This window comes from Hypomesus transpacificus, chromosome 18 (genome assembly GCF_021917145.1).
Source record: "Hypomesus transpacificus isolate Combined female chromosome 18, fHypTra1, whole genome shotgun sequence".
Lineage (NCBI taxonomy): Eukaryota > Metazoa > Chordata > Actinopteri > Osmeriformes > Osmeridae > Hypomesus > Hypomesus transpacificus.
The window spans coordinates 1,508,432-1,531,973 of record NC_061077.1 but is presented as its reverse complement, the minus strand read 5'-3'; the positions used below and the strand labels follow the sequence as shown (position 1 = coordinate 1,531,973).

At 44.4% G+C, this 23,542-nt stretch overlaps 1 protein-coding gene and 1 long non-coding RNA gene across 2 annotated transcripts in view; one reads left to right on the top strand and one right to left on the bottom strand.

Moving 5' to 3' along the window:
* Positions 1-23,542, bottom strand: part of cntn3a.1 (contactin 3a, tandem duplicate 1) — a 63,211-nt gene that overhangs the window by 23,508 nt on the left and 16,161 nt on the right. Inside the window, exons 4-9 of the mRNA XM_047040842.1 lie at positions 21,140-21,315; positions 12,024-12,119; positions 5,379-5,582; positions 4,856-4,958; positions 3,499-3,683; positions 852-991 (exon numbers count right to left, since the gene is read on the bottom strand). Of these exons, the coding sequence (XP_046896798.1) occupies positions 852-991; positions 3,499-3,683; positions 4,856-4,958; positions 5,379-5,582; positions 12,024-12,119; positions 21,140-21,315 (904 nt within the window). The remainder of the gene's footprint in view (positions 1-851; positions 992-3,498; positions 3,684-4,855; positions 4,959-5,378; positions 5,583-12,023; positions 12,120-21,139; positions 21,316-23,542) is intronic.
* LOC124481075 lies at positions 893-3,644 on the top strand. Its single transcript, XR_006957612.1, has 3 exons — positions 893-980; positions 2,147-2,895; positions 3,566-3,644. It is a non-coding gene; the product is annotated as an uncharacterized LOC124481075 (long non-coding RNA).

Here is a 23,542-nt window from a genome sequence, read left to right as displayed (position 1 = left end):
ACCCGCACTTAAATTAAATGTTTTTCACGTGTTTCACACATCTCCTCAAACATGCTCAACGCCATCAAGAGTCTTCGTTTGCCGAGGCCACAAACGCCTTAAAAGCCTCTCACCTCCACAACACACTCTCTCCAGCACAATAACAAACTAAGCGTGAATGTGCGATCCACTCAGTATGATAAGCTTTGCTTTCCTTCCATAGGGGGGGAAAGTGGTCTAATGGTAAAAAAAAACATAGAGAGACAGATAGGGGGAGATTGAACTCCAGATTACAGAGTTTGACGACTAGTGGAAAATTGCATAATTTTAGTACCTTTCACACAAACCCATATGGCAAAAGGGATTTGGATGCCAATTTCAGTTCCTCCTGGGGTTGTGTTTTACCCCTATTGTCTTGCCAAATAAAAGCACCTGCTATGACTTTCGTATGTTCCCAACAAACAAACAACAGTTTCCAAAACATGGAGAGGCTACAAGTGACGTGCTTAGTTTAGTTTGAATTCCACTTAAGCAAAAAAATATGGTCAGAGTTTTCAAAGTACACACGGTTCTGGTTTGGTGGTTCAAGAATAGCTTGAGCAGCTGGTTATGCCATAATGTTCTGCACGGCACCACTATACTCCAGGAAAAAACTAATATACGATAACCACAGCCAGTTAAATCGTTTAAAACATGTGCTCTTATCTATGACAAAAGCCTTTTCAGCACATCCTGTAGCTGTCCTGAAGCAGCCACACTCACTACCCATTTCCCTTGACAACATCCTCATGTATAAATCTACATTTACATTTCAATCTACAAAGCAGCTCTATGAACGAGCGACCTCTGGAAAAGCCCTCCGGTCCTCTTACCTCCATGGGGTCCAGAGACTCCCCGTTCTTCATCCAGCGGTAGGAGGGCTTGGGCTTAGCGCTGGCCTTGCACTCCCAGACCAGGGTGTCGTCGATGGGCCTCTGGGCATCCTCGGGCTTCTCAATCAGGTGAGGCGGCGCTGTTGAGGACAGAGCACAGTCAGCGGGAAGGGCGACAACATTGCAGAGCCCTGCATCTCGCTAATGAATGAAGACGTTGCGCTGTGGGGTGGGTAGGAATTGCAACTGGGTCATAGTTAGTGTGGGAATCGATGGATCAACCATGCAGGCAATTAGTTTGTTAATGAAGCAACCAAGTGTCCCATTAATCAACCAAGTTCTCATTAACCCAAGGCTGACCTCGCTGGGAAAAGAAATAACAGCAATACAAGGTTAAGAGGGGTGGCTTTAACAGCAAAGCTACTGTATTGTTCCTCTGTCATAACCATTTATTGGGCTGCAACATTTCCTACAGGTCGGGTATTGGATGCTAGTTTGTTTGTGTTTCGAAACAGATTTTCAGACACGGAGGTCTTTGTTAGTGTTAAGCAATAACTAGTTAATAAAACTAGCGCTAACTCAACAATTAGTATTTACTAATGTATACAACGTAGATGTATTTCACTGATGCATTTCTTTAAAGCAGTTTTGTTTACGACTTGAGAAAATCCGGAATCTTTTCACAGTGTTGAAATGGTGCAATATTTATTCACGAGAGTGGTTTCTTTGTCACATAAATGACTGCAGTCTTATCTCCTGCAACAATAGCAGAGGATTCATAGTCTGAAGCCTCCTCATAAATACTGCAGCCTCGTCCAGGGTCGGGAAAAGCTCTGTGAAGCCTGAACGTGTGTGTATTTGCGACCGCCTGTATGCCCTATACTTGTGTGCTTCTATACCCATGTGGGTAATTGAGTGTGCATGTGTTTGCGCCGTCAAAACATTGTGGTAAACAAGGAAAAGGACCAAAACACATTAGACTGCTAAGTTTAATACGTACACACTGTGCAATCAACAATACACCACCGTATGCAATTGAAACAATCTCCTTACTTAGCTGACTTAAAGTGTGTTTAATGGGTGGTCTCAAAAGATAGTGTCCACTCAATAAAAAGTGATATAAATACAATTTTTGAGGGACAATTCTGTCTCGTATTTATATAATATTCTCACAAACTCAGTCAGCGGGGGAAGGGAACAAGGACAGAAAGAAGCTGGAAACCAATAAGCCCAAAAGTCTTGAGGGCGTTTCATGTTGCTTATTTTCCCTTTCTGTTTGTTATCTCCTGAAACAGGCTCGCCGAACACATCGCCTGAAGAGGGTTTCACCACAAAGACAAATTCTGCTTAATTCAATTAACATTAAGGCCCTGTAAGAAGTTGTATTTTCGCCTCTCTAAGAAATAGGGATCGAACCAACAACCTCTGTCTCTTTTCCTCTTCTGCACAGTAGCCTACTACCTTATGATGAATGCTTCAGGAAGCTTTTAGACAATGCTAAATTGAAAATACATTACTTTACAAAAACAGATACCAAATGACAACCACCCAAGCTATTACAAATGGGACCACCAAGGATTAGATAATGAAAGGAAGACGGCAGAACTTCTTGGAGTCAATTTGATCCGGTGCAGGCCCATTCAAATGCATCTGACCACTACATGGTTTTATTTCATAAATTATGTGGAACTCGGAAGAGCTATTAAGTGGGAAATTGAAAGCACTACACCGCCCCATATGGAGCAGAAGCCAGCGGTGGGTCCTTACTGGGAGCACCAGATCCCTGTATTGATTCTCTTATTCTGCTATAGAGTTGATGGATGTCTCACAGGCACCCATCCATGGGAGCTCAAAATGAGATTACAGATTTTTATCACCTGGCAAGGAGCCAGTTTGTGTGGCTTTGAAAGAAGACAGCACCGAAAGTTAACAAGGACAAACAGCGCTTCCCATACAACTAAAGCTGAATAAAGCGGGCTTTGAGACCAATGTCAAGTGTTTGTGCAACAGCGGCGAGAGGAAGCTTCTTTCATCTGACTTGCAGGTACAGAGAATGCATATTATCATATCAAAGGCGCTTCCTTCGGAATAACATTTCTAAAAAGATGGATTCGATCATTTTAAAACGAGCACATCCCAGCAGGGCTTGGTGGGCCATCATCAACGCATTAACAGTCAAATTAGGCTTTGAAATACCATTAAAGCTTTGGTGGACACCTTCCAAGCTTTCTCAGTAAATGGCCAATAACTGGAGTGGTAGGGGAGACAGAATCCTCTCTCCCTGAAGTCAGGTATAAATCTGTGGGGGTCTACGCTTCTGGTTAGCCTCTGGCACAATAAAGAGGTTGTCAAGAATGAACTATTGATAATACTTTAATTTACAACACCATTTCATTCTATGATGCAGGTATACTGTAAATAGCCAGTGATAAAAGCTTCCAGAGTTTACAACAAATGGGACTTCTGTCAGAAATATGACTTTTTGACAAAAACGATTAGACAACAGTGCTATAAATTATCTAAATTATATTTTTGTTTATAGTCCCTTGATAACACGCCTGTTCCAGTGCGACACATTTTCATAGTATCATGTTCAGATAAGACCCCAGCCTCGAATCCCCCCCCCCAAAAAAAAACACCAGCCTACCATAGAACGAGAGCTTTCCTTTGACGGTGTTCTTTCCTCTGCTGTTTTCGGCCACACATTCATACAGTCCTGCATCTTCGGCCTGGAAATACGGGATCTCCAGAACGCCGCTGGCCTTGTTCACATCCACCTTCCGGCCAAACGGAACCTCGTCCACCCTCCTCCAGCTGACAACGGGGACAGGGCTGGCAACACAGAGAGATCAAAGTCAACATCAGACGCAACTGAATGTATTTACTAACCCTAACCCAACACAGAGAGATCAAAGTCAACATCAGACGCAACTGAATGTATTTACTAACCCTAACCCAACACAGAGAGATCAAAGTCAACATCAGACGCAACTGAATGTATTTACTAACCCTAACCCAACACAGAGAGATCAAAGTCAACATCAGACGCAACTGAATGTATTTACTAACCCTAACCCAACACAGAGAGATCAAAGTCAACATCAGACGCAACTGAATGTATTTACTAACCCTAACCCAACACAGAGAGATCAAAGTCAACATCAGACGCAACTGAATGTATTTACTAACCCTAACCCAACACAGAGAGATCAAAGTCAACATCAGACGCAACTGAATGTATTTACTAACCCTAACCCAACACAGAGAGATCAAAGTCAACATCAGACGCAACTGAATGTATTTACTAACCCTAACCCAACACAGAGAGATCAAAGTCAACATCAGACGCAACTGAATGTATTTACTAACCCTAACCCAACACAGAGAGATCAAAGTCAACATCAGACGCAACTGAATGTATTTACTAACCCTAACCCAACACAGAGAGATCAAAGTCAACATCAGACGCAACTGAATGTATTTACTAACCCTAACCCAACACAGAGAGATCAAAGTCAACATCAGACGCAACTGAATGTATTTACTAACCCTAACCCAACACAGAGAGATTAAAGTCAACATCAGACGCAACTGAATGTATTTACTAACCCTAACCCAACACAGAGAGATCAAAGTCAACATCAGACGCAACTGAATGTATTTACTAACCCTAACCCAACACAGAGAGATCAAAGTCAACATCAGACGCAACTGAATGTATTTACTCGGCCTGTGTGTCTGTCAACAACTTTATAGACTCTGTACAGTTACAAGCTAACTTTATAGTTTTCTGGGAAACTATAAGCTATAACTTTACAATGCTGTCTGGAAAATAATGCTTAGAAGCAGAAGTAGTCTTGCTAATTGTGTATGATAGCAGTAATACTGCCTTTTTCATTTGACAAAAAATATATTTTTGATTCTATTAATCTAGCAGACGCTTTTTTCCAAAGTGACATCCAGGTACAGATGCCCTGTCGGTGCCCTTGTGCCAGGATACTTACTTTCCCAGAGCGAAACACTCAAGCTTCACCGTAGAGCTCTTTGCCACTGGCACAATCTCTGGAAACTGAACCTCAATCTTTGGCTCATATTCACCCATGATGCCTTGAACAGTGTAAACAAAGTGTTAATCCTTACAGACGAAACAAATGCACGCATTCAGAATCCAACATTTTTCATAGGATTATTTGTGTGGGTTTTATGTGCTAGCGGTTTAATTGACAATAAGGCCACCACTGATTTCAACAAGGTATATTTAGGCACAAAGGAGTTTGTGGTTAAGTAATTCAGATGTTATTCCTGAACTGTAGTATTTCTGTTGACTGTGTCTGGTACAGTAATATTACTTAGCAAAGCAACGCTTTCTTGACTGACTGCAATACTAAGAACTATGCACTTCTTATCCTTGATATTCTGCTGTACATTTAGTATATGCCCCAGAGACATAAGTTTTATTATAGCCCCCTTTTATAAAAATCCTAATAAAAAAAAAAAAAGTTGAGTACAATAGAGTAAGGAGCCCACCATCGACGCGGAGCACCAAGGGGGCGGGGGGTCCTTGAACGCTACTCTTTGTGACCGTGTTGGTCACCACGCAGGTGTAGTTGCCCACGTCCGAGGGCTCCACCTTGGCGATGTACAAGTTGCCCGTCTTCTGGGAGACAAAGCGCCGGGTGTCCTGAGTCACGAAAGACGGGTACTCGTTGAAGATCCACGTGAACGTGAGCTCTGCGGAAGGTAGGGAATGTCAGGTGAACGTGAGCTAGAAAAGTTAATTTTTTTTAATTTTCCAGAGTCTAGTTAGAGTCTAGTTTCCAGAGAGCCAAGTGTGTTGTGGACCACGCTGTCACATATTGTGAGGTGCAGAGGAATGACAAATATGATCTACTACTGATCTGCCCCTGTCGGGAACACATCCCTTTATGGTAGGCAGAGAGGAGACCAGACTGTAAATTATCTCAAATTTGAGTTGTTATGACTCACAGAATCCATATGTGAGGCTCATGAAAGCAGATATTCTCTGGTTTAAGATGAAGCCTTCACAGTTGGACATAGCATTTATCATTTATGAGGGCAACAGCTTAATGAAAATGGCAGAGATTCTCTGACACTGTGAACATGGAGGAGACTCGTTTTTTTCCTCCTTCTTTTTTTGCTATACCCAACCAGAACATTATAAAAAGGAATGATGGTGTTTTGACATATTGACACTGGGATAAATTGCTCTGGACCAAGTTGCATCCCTGTCCCAAAAGCAATCTTTGCTGTTGATCAAAACTTGGGTCTAAACGATGACTCCGCATTATTGTATTGGGAATAATTGAAAGATGAATTGAGCATTGCTCCGCACAAGCCCTGAGCCAGAGTTCTTCAGTACTAAGCTACAGCACCTGCCAATCAGCCAACCACGAAACAACGTGCATTAGTGCTGTTACTGAATGACTTCACAACCACATATACTATTTTACTAAACAAGTTGATGGCAATTATACTGTCCAATACCATGCTAGATTAAGTTTGTGGATAGTTATCCAAGCTCTAAGTACAAGCCTTTGTACGCATCACAAAGTTATACAGATTTTAAAAGACTGGATGACAGGATATAAAGTATGTAAATGACTTGGGCTGTTTTCACAATACCCAATGGGCATAGCCTTGCTTAGCATCTGTGAGTTGCAACATCTTTATTAGCATGATACATTCACTAAGAGAGACAGCTGTAAGATATTCCTCTGCCATTAATAAAACATACCCCCTCATCCTGACAAAATGATGCATTTTTAATGGTTGTTTTTGTAGTTTTTTTTACAATATTTTCCAAAGGTGCTGGGCAGTACAAAGTGGTACAGCAGGAACTGAAAGGTTACTAATTGGGACGGTTAAAGTTTAATGATAGGAAAGAGGAAGTTGGAAGTAGATACATTATCTCTGCCAGGACACTTGAGAGCTTTGGTAGATGGACAACAGTGTAATAATGCCTTAATGAATGACAGTGAGGGACAGATATTCATTCGTGGTTCTGATTAATGGTTTATATGGAGGGCAAAATCCATTTTCTTTTGATGATTTATGGTGGACTGAATAAATTGAACATGACAGAAAAGTGTATTGATATTACGTATTTCCCTTGAGTAAAAACGTGTCATTTCAGCACTGAATTCAAAAGTGAAGTTAGCTTTTTGAAATAATACAATACAAACATACAAATATGAAAAAACCCTCAACATCACATACAAGAAGGACCAGTAAATAACATAGGTTAGGTAATCTACTGGTAACAAAACTGCCTAGGATTCATACTACACACCTCCATCCTCTCTTCTGGGCTTGTGTGTGAGAGAGAACAAGAGATTTCTGCCTTGAGGAAGCCTGAAAGGTCTGCTTCCATTAGTGAAAGGAGGTCGAGTGCATTAGGTCCCACTCTGAACATGGAGCCACTCAGAAACGACAGAAGGACACAGAGCTTGTTGACAGACAGACAGACAGACAGACAGACAGACAGACAGACAGACAGACAGACAGACAGACAGACAGAGAGACGGAGAGATAGAGACAGAGAGAGAGAGAGAGAGAGAGAGAGAGAGACAGACAGACAGACATGCAGCCAGACAGACAGACAGACAGAGAGACGGAGAGATGGAGACAGAGAGATAGAGACAGAGAGAGAGAGAGAGAGAGAGAGAGAGAGACATGCAGCCAGACAGACAAGAGAAGAGAAACAAAAAAATAGAGCAAAAAGAGTGAGTACGGAGAGAGAGATACAGAGAGAGAGAGACTGGTTCCTAATCCAGGCTTTAGGAAAGCAGACAAGACTGACTTCTCTGGACTGGCCATTATCATTTTGGCCACAGCGTTAACAAAGTTCACGTCCTGCAGCATTCTTGAGGTTCCTCTCCAACGGCATCATTAACATGAAATAATGGCGTGTTGAATAATACATGAGTCAAGCTTTTAAAGGGTGACGGGGCACATTTGGATTCCCGACGCTGATCACGCCATCCATGCTGATCCTGGTGCTGTCGTATGTACAGTTGCTTTCAGGGGCATAGGTTTGTCTTCAAATGTGGGTAGAACAGGATTTATAATAACCGAGGATGCAGCTGGGAAATTTTATTTTCTTAGTTTTTAGAAAACAGTTGGAGGTGAACAGCTTTGCCGTTTTCAAACATTTTCAAAAGGTTTCATGTATACTGAAACCTGCGCCCGTGGTTGCATTGCGTTCGTCGTACAAGTGCAATATTTGATTTTCACCATTCATGGGAATGGGACGTGAAGACGACATGAGTTCTTGGACTCCTTTCTTATCTCTCTGTTCCAGACTGTCTCTGTTCCAGACTCTCTCTGTTCACTCTCTCTGTTCCAGACTCTCTCTGTTTCAGACTCTGTTCCAGACTCTCTCTGTTCCAGAATCTCTCTGTTTCAGACTCTCTCTGTTCACTCTCTCTGTTCCAGACTCTCTCTGTTCCAGACTCTCTCTGTTCACTCTCTCTGTTCCAGACTCTCTCTGTTTTTTGACTCTCTCTGTTCCAGACTCTCTCTGTTCCAGAATCTCTCTGTTTCAGACTCTCTCTGTTCACTCTCTCTGTTCCAGACTCTCTCTGTTCCAGACTCTCTCTGTTCCAGACTGGGAAGTTGCTGAATCCTTGGGTGAGGTCTCTCACATCTCCACTGTTCTTTGCTTGCCCGCTCCCACTTCAAGAGAGAGAGAGGGAGGGGTGTGTGTCCTGGGTAATTAGGGAATAAATCACTCTGAAGTTACCCTCCATGCACTCCGCACCTCACTGACCAATCAGAGTGTCTCTGTCCTTGTTACAGGAAACCAACGGCAGCGGTTGCTGGTTCATGGACGAGTCTATTCTGTCTTTCTCAGTTTGGGTTGGTATGCGAGTCAAAGCTGGTGGAGTTAAGTACAGTATCTGGCGTTTTGGGTCTTAACTGACTGTTAAATGGTGTAGGAAGCGGGAGAGGTTCTTTCAAAATAAAGTTGTTTATTTACCACGTAACTATGGCTATGTGGATATGGAAGTCCAAAGTCCCAGGCATTCTGTGCAACAAACTTTAACACTGTCAAAGAAAGGATAATAATAATAATAATAATGGTAATAATACACTTTATAACACCCTTTTCTTGACCCAAAGTGCTATAATCAACAGGTCATAGATCAAAACCACAGGAAACACAGCAAGACTGGGTCCTACAAGGATACAGGAACATACAGGATGTTAATGATGATGTGTCTACTGGGGTTTGTTCCGGGTGAAAGTATGTGAATAACGCTGAACAGGAACGGCGTGCATTATTGTCATGGCAGCTGTGACAAGACGAGACTTTCTGCAATGATGGTGGAAAATGGAAGATGATTCATCCTAAAGCACACATCAGCATTCTCAACATCTCCATCAATAGGCGTAATCTACTCTGACAGGAGGCAAAACCCAACAAGAAAATTGATCATTTCGGCTCCGCTTTCAGTCTCGAGGGGACTGTTACAATCCATCACAACATGAAAGGCTAAATGGGCAATTTGAATAAATGAAAGCTTTACTGTATTCTACGGCTCTCGTGGCCAAAACAACCTCCAGTTGCATCTGGAGAAGAAACCTTCATGTGAAAAACACTTGTGAACAGAGAATCTCAAGGCCAGTTCAAAGAAACGCCAAATTTCAGAAAGTTTCACTCTGCCAAGGAACAGCAGAACCGGTACAGTGAAACATCTCAGTGTTGGAAGGCACAAGGACGAAGACATCCTGTAATACCGGAGGTATATCAATCAGCAGGAATTATTACAATGATGTACATATCAAAGGATATCTGATAAACAAACACCTAAAAATACAGTACTGGGTTTACAATAATGTAATCTAGAATTCCTCTGTTCCAACAGCCAAACAAAAACGTCTTTGAAGTGAGAAATTGTCAAATATGCAACGCAGTCACCACCGCAATGCAGTCGGCAGGCACGAACAAAGCGAGAACAACAAAAAGCCAAGGGAATCTCCTAGACGTTACAAAATCGAGTTTAAAAAGAAAGATGTTTAAATTTTTTATTCAGGATTTGAAAGGATGTGCCATCCATCCTCACCCTTCACCATGGTGCTGCGAGCCAAGCTGCGCGTGAAGACAAAGAGTAAAAAGGCGCCCCGCTGTTTTGACCATCTGTCAATTCAAAGTTTGCAACGAGACATCTCATCTCACATGCAAGAACAAAAGCAGAATGGAAAGAGCACCACAAGTGGGCGGATGACAATACCGCTCTGTGTTAATCCGATCCGTGCGATTACATGAGGTGAAACCTCAAGAAGTTTACAGCCGGCACATTTGGAGGAGTGCAGAATGTTAAAAATGCCACGGTTTCTGCTGTTCAAAGCGAGCCACAGACAGAACAGGAGATCTCCCTCTCTGTAGCCCTGACGTCTCTTATAGTAATGCAGTTCAGACCCTTTAAACATGCTAATTAATATGCACAGAATGCTATTCTTATTAACATGTTTTACTTAGCAAGGGCTGGCAATAATTGCTACAGTAGAAGTCATGTTAGGCAAGTAATAGTCAACATCTACACAGATAACATCTATACCAGACGATTTTGTCCAAAGCAAAGTACAGAGGGGGATTTGAACCTAGGACTTCTGGATCTGAAGGCAAACACTCTTCTACTGAACTATGTCCTGTACAGCTGATGACACGTTGTATTAAGCTCTGACTGCTGTGACCATTATAAGAAGTATGTCATGCACCACCGCATGATACAATACCTGACTAGCATCTCAAAACAACTCCTTTTTAGCTTCCTGGCAAACATGATTGCTATTGTTTGTAAGGTAATGCAGTTGTTTTTAAACAGTGACAGCCAATATATATCTTAAATGTAATTTCAATGAAATCATAAAAAGTGTAAAATAAAAAAATAAAAAGCTATCACAACCAATGGAGGACACTGAAATATGTTTTTTTCCGCAAGTCTTTGGAGAGATCCCAATGTTTGCCCACAATTCATTGCCATCATCAAGGGAGTCTGTGCTCTTAAGTCTTTGACACAGTAATTTCCCACATGAAGAATAACCATACTCCAACAACTTGGACATATAGCATACAGAAGTCAATTATTTGTTTAGAATTGTGCCATAAATCAGTTTTCACAAAACCAGACCTAACTAATTTCTAAGTAATTTCTATAATGTAACCCTAAAAGGTCAACATTACCTTTACTATACACGTATTTTCTATCTAAAAGCACCAGCAAGTGACATAAAAACAAAATTTTCGCCACTTTCCAACTTCAGTGAAGTGTTCTGTGATTACTAGTCAAATTTGTTGTCATCAATTGAAGACTAACTACTTTCTGGGAAAACTGAACCACTGCATGAAGCACACGATTAAAACATCAAACTTGTCAGCACATAATTGCGCCCACCCACAGTTATAAAAAATATATATATAAGCACCCAGACTCACAATATGGTGTCTGATTTGCATTTGATAAGGCACAGCAGAAACCCATTGAATTGAAGGTAAAAAAATCAAATGGAAAAAAATTTAGGAGATAATTATATTTACCCCGTTTGCTTGAATGACTGAAAGGCCATCTCCACAAAAGCCTTCTAGAAGTTGTGAGTTAATAGCACTGGACGCTAAATCCCCATTGATAATGTCATGGTTACAGAGGCTGATTGAAAGGCAAACAAGACACCTCGAGACAGGAGCTCAATTAATGACACCGCAAAGTCAGAGTTAGATAAAGACCGTCCAACCAAGTCTGTGTGCCCAGGCCTTTCCTGGGCTCTGCTTTGAGACCAGACTGACAGCCGAAGCTTCCCACTGAGAAACGTCTCCACTGATCGAAAGAATAAAAGTTTTTCAGCCTCTGGGTAAAAGATGACAAGTCTGACCAGATTTGGAAAAACTCTGTATCCCTATTCATAGATAGATTTACTCTTATTAGAGCGAGATATCAAAGTCAAAATATATACCTTTAAAAGTGTTTATAACCAGAAGACACATGTATAACTGGTAAGTTAATGTGCATAGAATATTGAGACCATAGTTGCTAAAATGCGTTTTGCATATAAAATGTTACAGGACAATCATTTGAGGATTTTAGAACATACAACATGACTGATTGCATTGACAAAGGGTAAAGGTCACACTTTAAATGTTGGTGGTCTTACCTCCAGAGTAGGGAGGGGGTCCACACAGCAAGACCACACCTTGACCTTCACGAACCCTCACAGGACTCCGTTTCTGGTTCTTGAAGTTCTCCAAGTCTGTTTCAGAACACACACAGAGAAAAATCATGAAACTGAGACTGAACCATCTTTTCATGTTCCAATTACAATATATAACCTTTGCCATTTTCACACCCCAAAACATCGAATTACCAGAAGTTTCCACAGGTTTTGCCATGCAGTTGTCATACATGGTATGAATTGTCTACAATGTAGTATTCACTGATATATAAGTCGTGTCTTTTGACTGGAGTTTCCCAATCGTGAGGGATGCAAACACCTGAATAATTACATTAAACCTAACAATTTAATCTCAAACTCTTATCAACCCCTCCTTGAGTCACCACCTTACCGCGGTGGAGGGGTTTGCGTGTCCTAGTGATCCTGGAAGCTATGTTGTCGGGAGCTTCATGCCCCTGGTAGGGTCACCCAAGGCAAACAGGTTCCAGGTGAAAGACCAGACAAAGCGTGGCTCAAAAAACCAACCATGAAGAAATACAACAATGGTTCTCAGTTGCCCCTGCCCGGAAGCCAGGCCCGGGGGTGGGGCTCGATGGCGAGCGCCTGGTGGCCGGGCCTTTTCCCATGGGGCCCGGTCGGGCACAGCCCGAAGAGACAACGTGGGACCCTCTTCCAGTGGGCTCACCATCCGCAGGAGGGGTCATGGGGGTCGGGTGCAGTGTGAGACGGGCGGCGGCCGAAGGCGGGGGCCTTGGCGGTCCGATCCTCGGCTGCAAAAAAAGCTAGCTTTAGGGACGTGGAACGTCACTTCGCTGGCGGGAAAGGAGCCTGAGCTGGTGCGCGAGGTAGAGAGTTTCCGGCTAGATATAGTCGGCCTCGCCTCGACGCACAGCGTGGGCTCCGGAACAAGTCTCCTTGAGAGGGGCTGGACTCTCTTCCACTCTGGAGTTGCCCTTGGTGAGAGGCGTCGAGCTGGGGTGGGAATACTGGTTTCCCCTCGGTTCGGCGCCTGTACATTGGGGTTCACCCCGGTGGACGAGAGGGTAGCCTCCCTCCGCCTTCGGGTGGGGGGACGGGTCCTCACTGTCGTTTGTGCTTATGCACCAAACGGCAGCTCAGAGTACCCACCCTTTTTGGAGTCTCTGGGGGGGGTGCTGGAAAGCGCTCCTCCTGGGGATTCCCTCGTCCTCCTGGGGGACTTCAATGCTCATGTGGGCAATGACAGTGAGACCTGGAGGGGCGTGATTGGGAGGAACGGCCCCCCCGATCTGAACCCGAGTGGTGTTTTGTTGTTGGACTTCTGTGCTAGACACGGTTTGTCCATAACGAACACCATGTTCAAGCATAAGGGTGTCCATATGTGCACCTGGCACCAGGACACCCGAGGTCTCAGTTCGATGATCGACTTTGTAGTCGTGTCATCGGACTTGGGGCCGCATGTCTTGGACACTCGGGTGAGGAGAGGGGCGGAGCTGTCAACTGATCACCACCTGGTGGTGAGTTGGCTTCGATGGTGGGGGAGGACGCCGGTCAGGCCTGGCAGGCCCAAACGTAATGTGAGGGTCTGCTGGGAACGTCTGGCGGAACCCTCTGTCAGAAGGAGCTTCAACTCCCGCCTCCGGGAGAGCTTCGATCATGTCTCGGGGGGGGCCGGGGACATTGAGTCCGAATGGGCCATGTTCCGGGCCTCCATTGTTGAAGCGGCTGACCGGAGCTGCGGCCGCAGGGCGGTCGGTGCATGTCGCGGCGGTAACCCTCGGACCCGGTGGTGGACTCCGGAGGTGAGGGATGCCGTCAAGCTGAAGAAGGAGGCCTATCGGACTTTATTGGCTGGTAGGACTCCAGAGGCAGCTGATGTGTACCGGCAGGCCAAGCGGAACGCGGCTTTGGCGGTCGCGGAGGCAAAAACCCGGGCATGGGAGGAGTTCGGCGAGGCCATGGAGAATGACTTCCGAACGGCTTCAAAAAGGTTCTGGACCACCATCCGGCGGCTCAGGAGGGGGAAGCAGTGCTCTGTCAACACTGTATACGGTGGGGATGGTGCGCTGCTGACCTCGACGGGGGACGTCCTGGATCGGTGGAAGGAATACTTCGAAGACCTCCTTAATTCCACCAACACGCTTTCCGACGTGGAGGCAGAGTCTGGGGACATCGGGGGGGGCCCTTCTATCTCTGGGGCTGAGGTCGCCGAGGTGGTTGAAAAGCTCCGCGGTGGCAGGGCCCCTGGGGTGGATGAGGTCCGCCCGGAGTTCCTTAAGGCTCTGGATGTTGTAGGGCTGTCTTGGTTGACACGACTCTGCAACATCGCGTGGACATCGGGGACAGTGCCTCTGGACTGGCAGACCGGGGTGGTGGTTCCCCTCTTTAAAAAGGGGGACCGGAGGGTGTGCTCCAACTTTAGGGGGATCACACTCCTCAGCCTCCCTGGGAAAGTCTATTCAGGGGTCCTGGAGAGGAGGGTCCGTCGGATTGTCGAACCTCGGATTCAGGAGGAGCAATGTGGTTTTCGTCCTGGCCGTGGAACAGTGGACCAGCTTTATACCCTCCGCGGAGTCCTGGAGGGTACATGGGAGTTCGCCCAACCAGTCTACACATGTTTTGTGGATTTGGAAAAGGCGTTCGACCGTGTCCCTCGGGGGCTCATGTGGGGGGTGCTCCGAGAGTATGGGGTACCGGATTTCCTGATCGGGGCTGTCCGGTCCCTGTACGACCGGTGCCAGAGTTTGGTCCGCATTGCCGGTAGTAAGTCGAACTTGTTTCCGGTGAGGGTTGGACTCCGCCAGGGCTGCCCTATGTCACCGATTCTGTTCATTACCTATATGGACAGAATTTCTAGGCGCAGCCAGGGTGTTGAGGGGGTCCGGTTTGGTGACCTCAGGATCGGGTCGCTGCCTTTTGCGGATGATGTGGTCCTGTTGGCTTCATCGGGCCGTGACCTTCAGCTCTCACTGGAGCGGTTCGCAACCGAATGTGAAGCGGCTGGGATGCGAATCAGCACCTCCAAATCTGAGGCCATGGTAATCGACCGGAAAAGGGTGGAGTGCCATCTCCGGGTCGGGGAGGAGATCCTGAACCAAGCGGAGGAGTTCAAGTATCTCGGGGTCTTGTTCACGAGTGAGGGAAGAATGGAGCGCGAGGTCGACAGGCGGATCGGTGCGGCGTCCGTAGTGATGCGGGCTCTGCATCGGTCCATCGTGGTGAAGAAGGAGCTGAGTCGCAAGGCGAAGCTCTCTATTTAGCAGTCGATCTACGTTCCTACCCTCACCTATGGTCACGAACTATGGGTAGTGACCGAAAGAACGAGATCGCGAATACAAGCGGCCGAAATGAGCTTTCTCCGTAGGGTGTCCGGGCTCTCCCTTAGAGATAGGGTGAGAAGCTCGGTCATCCGGGAGGGGCTCAGAGTAGAACCGCTGCTCCTCCGCGTCGAGAGGAGCCAGCTGAGGTGGCTCGGGCATCTGATTAGGATGCCTCCTGGACGCCTCCCTGGTGAGGTGTTCCGGGCACGTCCCACTGGGAAGAGGCCCCGGGGAAGACCCAGGACACGCTGGAGGGACTATGTCTCTCAGCTGGCCTGGGAACGCCTTGGGGTCCCCCAGGAAGAGCTGGCGGAAGTGGCCGGGGGGAGGGAAGTCTGGGCCTCCCTGCTTAGGTCGCTGCCCCCGCGACCCGATCCCCGGACAAGCGGCAGATGACGACAACAACTCTTATCAATTGATTTTTCTTTTCTATTAAGTTAAACTGCAATACAATTAAGCATTTCACCATGCAGCTTCATCATGTAATCAGTCTCTTTCCACACACAGCAGCATACAATCTTAACCACCTCTGGCGAGAAAAAGAAATTCCTCAAGTATAAGTTTCACATGAGTGGTTTTAATTGGAACTATGCCATTGTTATCCCTTTCTGTGTTTCATCCATTGCACACAGTCAAGTAACAATTAAATGACTGAGATTGAAACGTTGTTTGTATGAAACTGGTTCCTTGACGACAACCTGCAGGGAGATTGACAGAGAGAAAATACAACAGACGTATTTGTGCTGCTGTCGAAGCTCTTGGATTTCCAAGAAGCTCCTGTCGAAGAAACAACAAAACAAAAGTGAGGATCCAAACAGTGAGAGCTTGACTACTGCAATCTCAACACAGGTTCCACTTATTCAAAAAAATTATAATTTGGAAAAACCTACATAGGACTGAAGTTAGACTGCTAGGAATTTTTGGAGTGGAGCATGTCCAAGAATGTCAATTTCCCTGTGACGTACTGGGGGGTATTCCAGAAAACAGGTTGTGTGACATACCCGAGTAAGTTAACTCCCCAGCTGACACCCAGCGTTGTAGCAACATTTCCACTAGGTTGCTGCAACATTGTGAATCAGCTGGTAGGTTAACTTACCCGGTTATGTTGCATAACCTACTTTCTGGAATACCCCCCTGTTCTAGCAAACGGTAAACAAACTACAAATGTTTACTCTTCGGTCTGCAAACACCTTTGTAAGCAGAGATTTGTTAAAACATTTGTTAACCGAGACCGTAGGTCGAGAAACAAATCGTTTAAACAAATCGAGGCAAATCTTGAATCTTGAACATAAAAGGCCCTATCTTGCACCCAGCGCAATTAACTTAGTCAACGACGCAAGTGTCATTCCTAGTGTGTACTCGACGCAAAGCCGACTTTTCCCTCCACAGACGCACGTCGAAATAACTTTGCGCTCCCGTTCAGCGAAAAAGGAGGCGTGTTCCGGCGCAAACATTCCCTAGTGCTATTTTGCAGTTTCCAAAAAACAATTCCGCCACTGACCAGGAAAAACGTGGTCTGAAGTCAATGGCGCGTTATTCAGATGCTATTTTAAGGGCCCAAGCTTGGTCCATGCGCACTGCTGGCGAGGCCAGGGTCTTCTTTCTGCAAAGCTATGTTACATTGTTTTGATTTATGGCGTGTAACATTTCTTCAATGATTATAAAAAGATTTTCAGAAGAACAATTGTGGCAATTTCCTCCCAAGCCTGTTTAACCGAAGCTAATTTGGGGGGGTTTCTTCTCCAATCGCCATCAGGCTCAGAATCAGAATTCGGTTTATTTGCCATGTAGCCTATGTTACACAAACACAGAATTTAATGTGGCAGGAAGGCGAGAACAATAAACATATAGGGCCTACCGGTCTTAAATTAAGTTTAAAAAAAAGTACAATAGTTAAACAAATTCTAAGAACTAAACAATTTAAAAATATAACAATTTAAAAAATTAAATATATATAAAAATAAGAATTTGAATGAACAGCATGAGCGGGCAATTTAGTGCAATGAGAAAACTGCTCTGCCTTTCCCATACAATGTAATAATCTTTTACGGCCCTGACGAGAACGTCGGTCTCCTCGGCTGTGAACCGCTCCTGGCATGCGCTTGGCAAATCCGCCGTTATAATAGCAATCCGCCATGGAACAAGCGCTACTCTTAAATTGAATGTGAGATGATGCTCTGATTGGTTTATTGCACGTTACGCCCAAACCACACCCATTAGTAATGTAGCTCCTTGAGACCAACCCATTTTAGATCTGCGCCAGGCGCAAAGTCATTTATCCCGCCGGTATAATAGCAACAGCGGCGGAGTCACGCCCACAAAGTTACTTGCGCTTTGCGTTTTGATACTTGCGTTTCAGATCGTCAAAATAGGGGGGAAAGCCTATCTGTATACAGAGCAGACGCCTGTTCTTCTGGCCCTTCAGTGGGCAGTGGAACTCCACTACTCTGTGGTACACAAAATATAAATGAGAAAGACTCTTCTTCATTCAGCACATTATACGCTGGAGATAACTACGATTCTGGGGAATCATTAGGCCCTTTATGGTCTTCCAAAAAAGGTTGAATCCAGATCTGGGCAAGTCTTGAGGGGCCTCTACTATGACTACTATGGTGAAGCACTGCTAATTCATCTCTAACATTATGTGTGATTAGTTCGGCTGGAAGAAGAGGTTTAAATTGGAAATTGCATAGCTCTGTAATTTATCAAGAACATGGTGAGGTGAGGTAATGAGTGTCTTTAAGGCAATGGGATAAGTCAATTACAAAGCTGGGATTTGCTTACCTCAGATCCAGTATTTGCATATAATAAAAAAGGTGTGCTATCGGTAAAATTAATAACTTTATATATAAAGTACAATTTTCCACGACAGAAAACTCCCAACACACTAAAACCTTTCAAAAAACGAATACAATACATACTGTGCAGTGCTTAAAATGATCAAAATGATCCAATCTGAATAACGAATGAGAACCACTGAGGTGAAAGAGCCAAACGATCAATATTCTCATAGTGTATCGTGAAGCATAAATAAACTAGGCACACCAAAACCAGCAATGCCTGACAGGCCAGGCTGCTCTGCAACCCACGGATCGTTTTATCAGGCCTATCACGAATATCCCCCTCCCTGGTCTGTTAGCCTACATTGCAGGGTCCAAGCTATTTTGAGTGCTTTGAGATCCATGAAATTGGATGTAAATTAGCATTTTTGGGCTAGCTACCCCAATGTGACCCATTTTAATGAATGAGAGGGGAAGTTGGAAACGGAGAACATGGAGAGATTGTGGTTGTTGTGAGAATGACACCCATTGATGTTCCGTCACGTCAGAGTTAGTGGTGAGTTTATGGACGAACCACAGTTTAGGTTCTGAAACTCCATTCTGCTCGGTAGAGAGAGAGACAAAGAGAGAGTGAGAGAGAGAGAGAGAGAGAGAGAGAGAGAGAGAAAAAGAGAGAGAAAAAGAGAGAGAAAAAGAGAGAGAAAAAGAGAGAGAAAAAGAGAGAGAGAAAAAGAGAGAGAGAAAAAGACAGAGAGAAAGTTTATGGTGGCCGGCACCAACTATCACCCACCAGCTCACTCCTACTTTAAATACTAATATACAGAGAATATAATAAGAACAGAATAGCTTCAATTCGAAACTAGCAACAATTCTGCTCCCGCTGCTCACACTGCACTATAGTGTACACTGCAGCATTCAAATACTGAACGCTTCCTCAGTAAAATATTTTTCGTTTGAAACCTAGGACCAGGTCTTAGCAGGGGACAACCCCTGAGATCAGTTTTTGTCCTCAAATCAGAAGCAGCACGACTAAATAAAAACTTTAGAATTTTCACCTGATGATGAAGCGATTGAACAAAATGGCTGAATAAAAAAAGGGAGACTAAATGGGGGGGGGGGGGGAAGAGTGAATCTTCTCGTTAAAAAATAAGAGATAAAAATCACATGCTTGTGAAGTAATTACACAGATAACGGTGTTATGTCAGAACGGGCAAAGGCAAATATTGCATGCAAATTATACACAATTATAGATCCGCAATGTAGGAATGTAAGACCTTAACACCCAAGACGCATGAGCTGTGGCTCCTGTGCTGTCTTCATAAGTACAGCTATTTCACCCTTCATTAAACACAGAGCTAAACCACAATGGTGAGCAGGACTGAATGTTGCATCTGCTGCATGGCTTGCATTTTGTCATGGATTTGCATTAAAATAATATCCCTGTAAAGCGGCGGTTACAATCTGTGGTGTAATGTTATATCTTACAACAGGGAGAGCCGTTTCAATTATGAAAATCCCCAGGAGATTAGAGGACTCAATCTGGCCCTTGCAAACCAACAAGATTATTCCAGCACTCACAACAGCCAAGAAGAGAGCTTTTATACTTTTAACCCGCAGTATTGTCAGAGGGATTGTCAATCTATATGAATTCTGACGCTTAAGCCACTATTAGTTGATCAAAAAAACATATTCCATTCCTCAGTCTACAAACAGGGGAAAGATATATCTACAATGTCATGATGCCCTTACACCTTCCATCCCTTCAAGTTTGATGTTATGAGATAATAATGAACAAACCGTATGAATTCTGATGAGCCAACAAGCTGTAATATGAATCTTGATGTTTGCAATTAATCGTAACATAATTTGCATGCCACGCAACATCGAAACATGATTACATTCTTGTTAGTTTAATGAACTATCTCCATCTTCACAGCACCAACATAGCACTCGCGTAACCTTATCATGGTATTTCAAAGCTTTTGGATGCACATAGTCTAGATACACCCCACCCGACCCCACACTATTTCAAAGTGCACGCCAGGCTCCTAGTCTTCTTACAAATGACACAATCCCCCTTCATCGCAGGAAGCTCCTGGATGAATTATACCTCTGACCTGGGGCCACTCCATCACCCAGCATGGTTAATTAAGTTAAACCAAGAGCAATAAATAAGACGGACCACACTACATCAGCCCTCTGGTCCCCCTCAGGTAACAAAAGCCACAGGTCAAGCTAGGCGGAGGGGGAGGGGGGGGAGGTGGAGGGATGGATGAGACCAATCACAATGACAAACAGTGTGGGACTAACTTGTAAAAAAAAAATGAAAAAGGATTGCACGCATGGATATGATGCACTGCCTTGTAGGGATTTGGGTGGGGGTGGGGCAACTCAGGACCGAATGGTGTCCTGTACGCAGATGATATACTGCTCCAGGCACGACACACACCAACACTCCAACTGTGGGCCAGATGAATGCCCCTGGTGCTCTCCCCAACAAAGATCATCCTTGGGACTGCTGGAGCAGGGAAACAGACGTCAGAATTCAATCTGGATGCACCATCTGTTCGGCGATATAGCTGCTGTCATTCGAGATGGGCTGCCCGTCACAAACAGAGGACCAGAGTTCACCTTGCCATCAGAGGCGGCGATGACTCTGGTCTTATAATACGTGATGGATGAAGGCTGTAAAGCATCAGGTATACAGGACTCTGTCAAGGCCCCCCCACTCCCCCCTCTCGCAATCTCACCGTCTTCATCACTGGCTCTATGGTGAGCTACTCGTAGGACCTCCAGACAGAGTCAACAGGCTTAAACCGGTTTAAAGGATAAACACATCGCGTGACATCAGCACGCATGTTAATTAACTTTCTCGTTGACGCTCGGCCCTTCAGTGTTTTTCCATTAGTACGGCAAAGACTTCCACTTGGAAGAGGAGCTCCCAGATTAATTACAATGGAGGATTTGACTTTTTTTTACTTAATAAATATTTTTATTATTTAATTTGTTTAGAACTCACAAGCGATATGCAGACTGGCTTCTCTGCTGACGACAGTGCCAAAGGAATTGGAGGCCAGACACTGGTAGATCCCCACGTCTTGGTCTTTGTTGAGGTGGCTGATACGCAGGTTCCCCCCGCTGAGGACGTAGCGTGACCCGAGTCTGGGGACGATGAACGAGTCGTTCAGCTTCCACCTGCAAAAGGAAGTGACACGGGTCAGTGCGGCAGGAGAACACGACACGCGGAGAATCAAACTCCAGCAAGAACTAGAGAATCTAATAAACCAAGAGTAGTCAGGTTTTTTTTTTATTCATGTTAACACTTTGCACAACAGTGTTGGATAACACATTCACTATACAGAAGGGGATATCTGAGTTTAGCTTCACTACATAAAATTCCCCCCAAATCCCCATATTCTGTAAGCTGAACATTATCATGAATGCATGACTGGAAAGCAGTCAATGCGAGCCAACACATCGTGGCATGTGTCCCAAATATCATGTTCTACTGCATGTTGCCCAGCTCTGGTTCATTATTCATGCGATCCATACCGTCGAAGAGCATAATGACACGCTTTCATCATGATCAACCCATAATCTAAACCCAAACACCACACCACCCTTCCTTTAACTCAGATGAAATTAAAACAAATAACAGCCGTGTGTGCTTCACTGCCAACGACATTGACTTTAATTGAAGTGGGAGGTGATCAGTGAGAGGCATTATTTAGTCTCAATGATAATTCATCTCTTTTCACGTCTGTGCCTATCTGAGGCTAAAGTCAATAAGTACAAACACTGTAATCTTTTTATATTTTTTATACATTAAACCCCCACAATGAAACAATTCCAAGGCACTACATGGTTTGCATTTCATACGATGCTGCTTCATCTTCATTATCATCATTGCAAGTGGGGATTCTGGGTTCACCTTTACCCAGTTAAAATGTTCCACTGACAGAAGAACAGGAGGTCTTGTCGAACTAGGCTGCTATGTGTAGGACATAAATGATGTTAGTGGCTTTTGATTAAAGGTCACAAGACATACAGCCTACAGAGTATAATAGCATGTACCAAGTATTGCAATCAAAAAGAAGAACTGGAAAGGTCGATCTCTTGAGAATAAATTCAGGAAGTGATGGGATGTTGAAGGAATGGTTGAGGAATGTACTTCATTTGGTGACATGTAGGAATTGGGTATGATAAAATGAACTATGTATAGTTATTGTTTGGAAGTATTGATCATGCTTGTGAATGTCACCCATTTCGCTACAATACTGTGACTTCACAGGATACCTAACTTTTTAAGCTCGAGCCAGAACTTCACAGCGAAAAGAATTCAGCGCTTCAGATTTGACTTGCTAACTGTCGAGCGTTTCCATTTTGTCGTCAACTTAGCAGCACCTGAGAACCCACGACAAAAAAAAGAACACCATGAGATATTTTGGGTTTCCGTGACTGTGGAAAAGACACTTTCAATCTCAAAAGAGTTCTGGGAGACAAAGACAAAGAAAATGAAAGTATGGAGGGGAGCCAAGAAAGCCTAACAAGAAAAGCCATTCTCGTGAGAGTCGGCTCTTGAGAAATGGCTTTTCAGGGGCGGGATAAGGCACAATTAGATTGAGTATTAGTCCCGTCGGGCTGATTGGAATTTCACAACTGCTTGAGCAAACTAAGCATGAAGTTTTCTATTTTTGTTGGGTCGAGAGACAGACAGAATCAGTGAAAAAGAGCAAAGAGAGAAAGAGAGAGAGAGAGAAAGAGAGAGAGAGAGGGAGAGAAAGAGATAGAGAGAAAGAGAGAAAGAGAGAGGGAGGGAGAAAAAGAACGAGAGACTACGTTGCAAAATGGAGCATATTCAGTGGAGCGGTGCTCAACAGCAGATTGGCTGATAAGATTGATTCAGTGATTGGGTGTTGCAGCTGGAAAAGATCCAAAATCTCCAGACGAGACGAATCAAGGAGGCCACAGTGACAAGTTAGAGGAGGGAGGGTAGTCTTAGATAAATTAATTTGTCCTTGGCGGCTCTGAAATAGAGCCTCCTACTCTGAACTGCCTTCCACACTCTCTCCAGACTGGCGGGATCTTCTGTGGTCCCCTAAAACCTTTCTCAAAACCAATTTCAAATGCAGTGACAGCTTACTTTAATGTAGAAAGGTGGTTAAGCTTTCGCACAGTGCAATTTCTGTAATGTAATGAGTAGGGCCACTCGATGCTAACAACACTGTGCCAAGTCTACCGGCACAGTACCTTCACACCCACATCAGATAATCCCTTTTCTCTCCCAGTTACCGGTTCCTTGTTCTCTGTCTGTATATTGGTATTGCTCAGACTAATTAAGCATACAGTGCAATTTCTGGGTTAATTACGATATGAGCAAGCCTAATATTTCAGTAGCGAACATCTTGAGGAGCAAATAAGT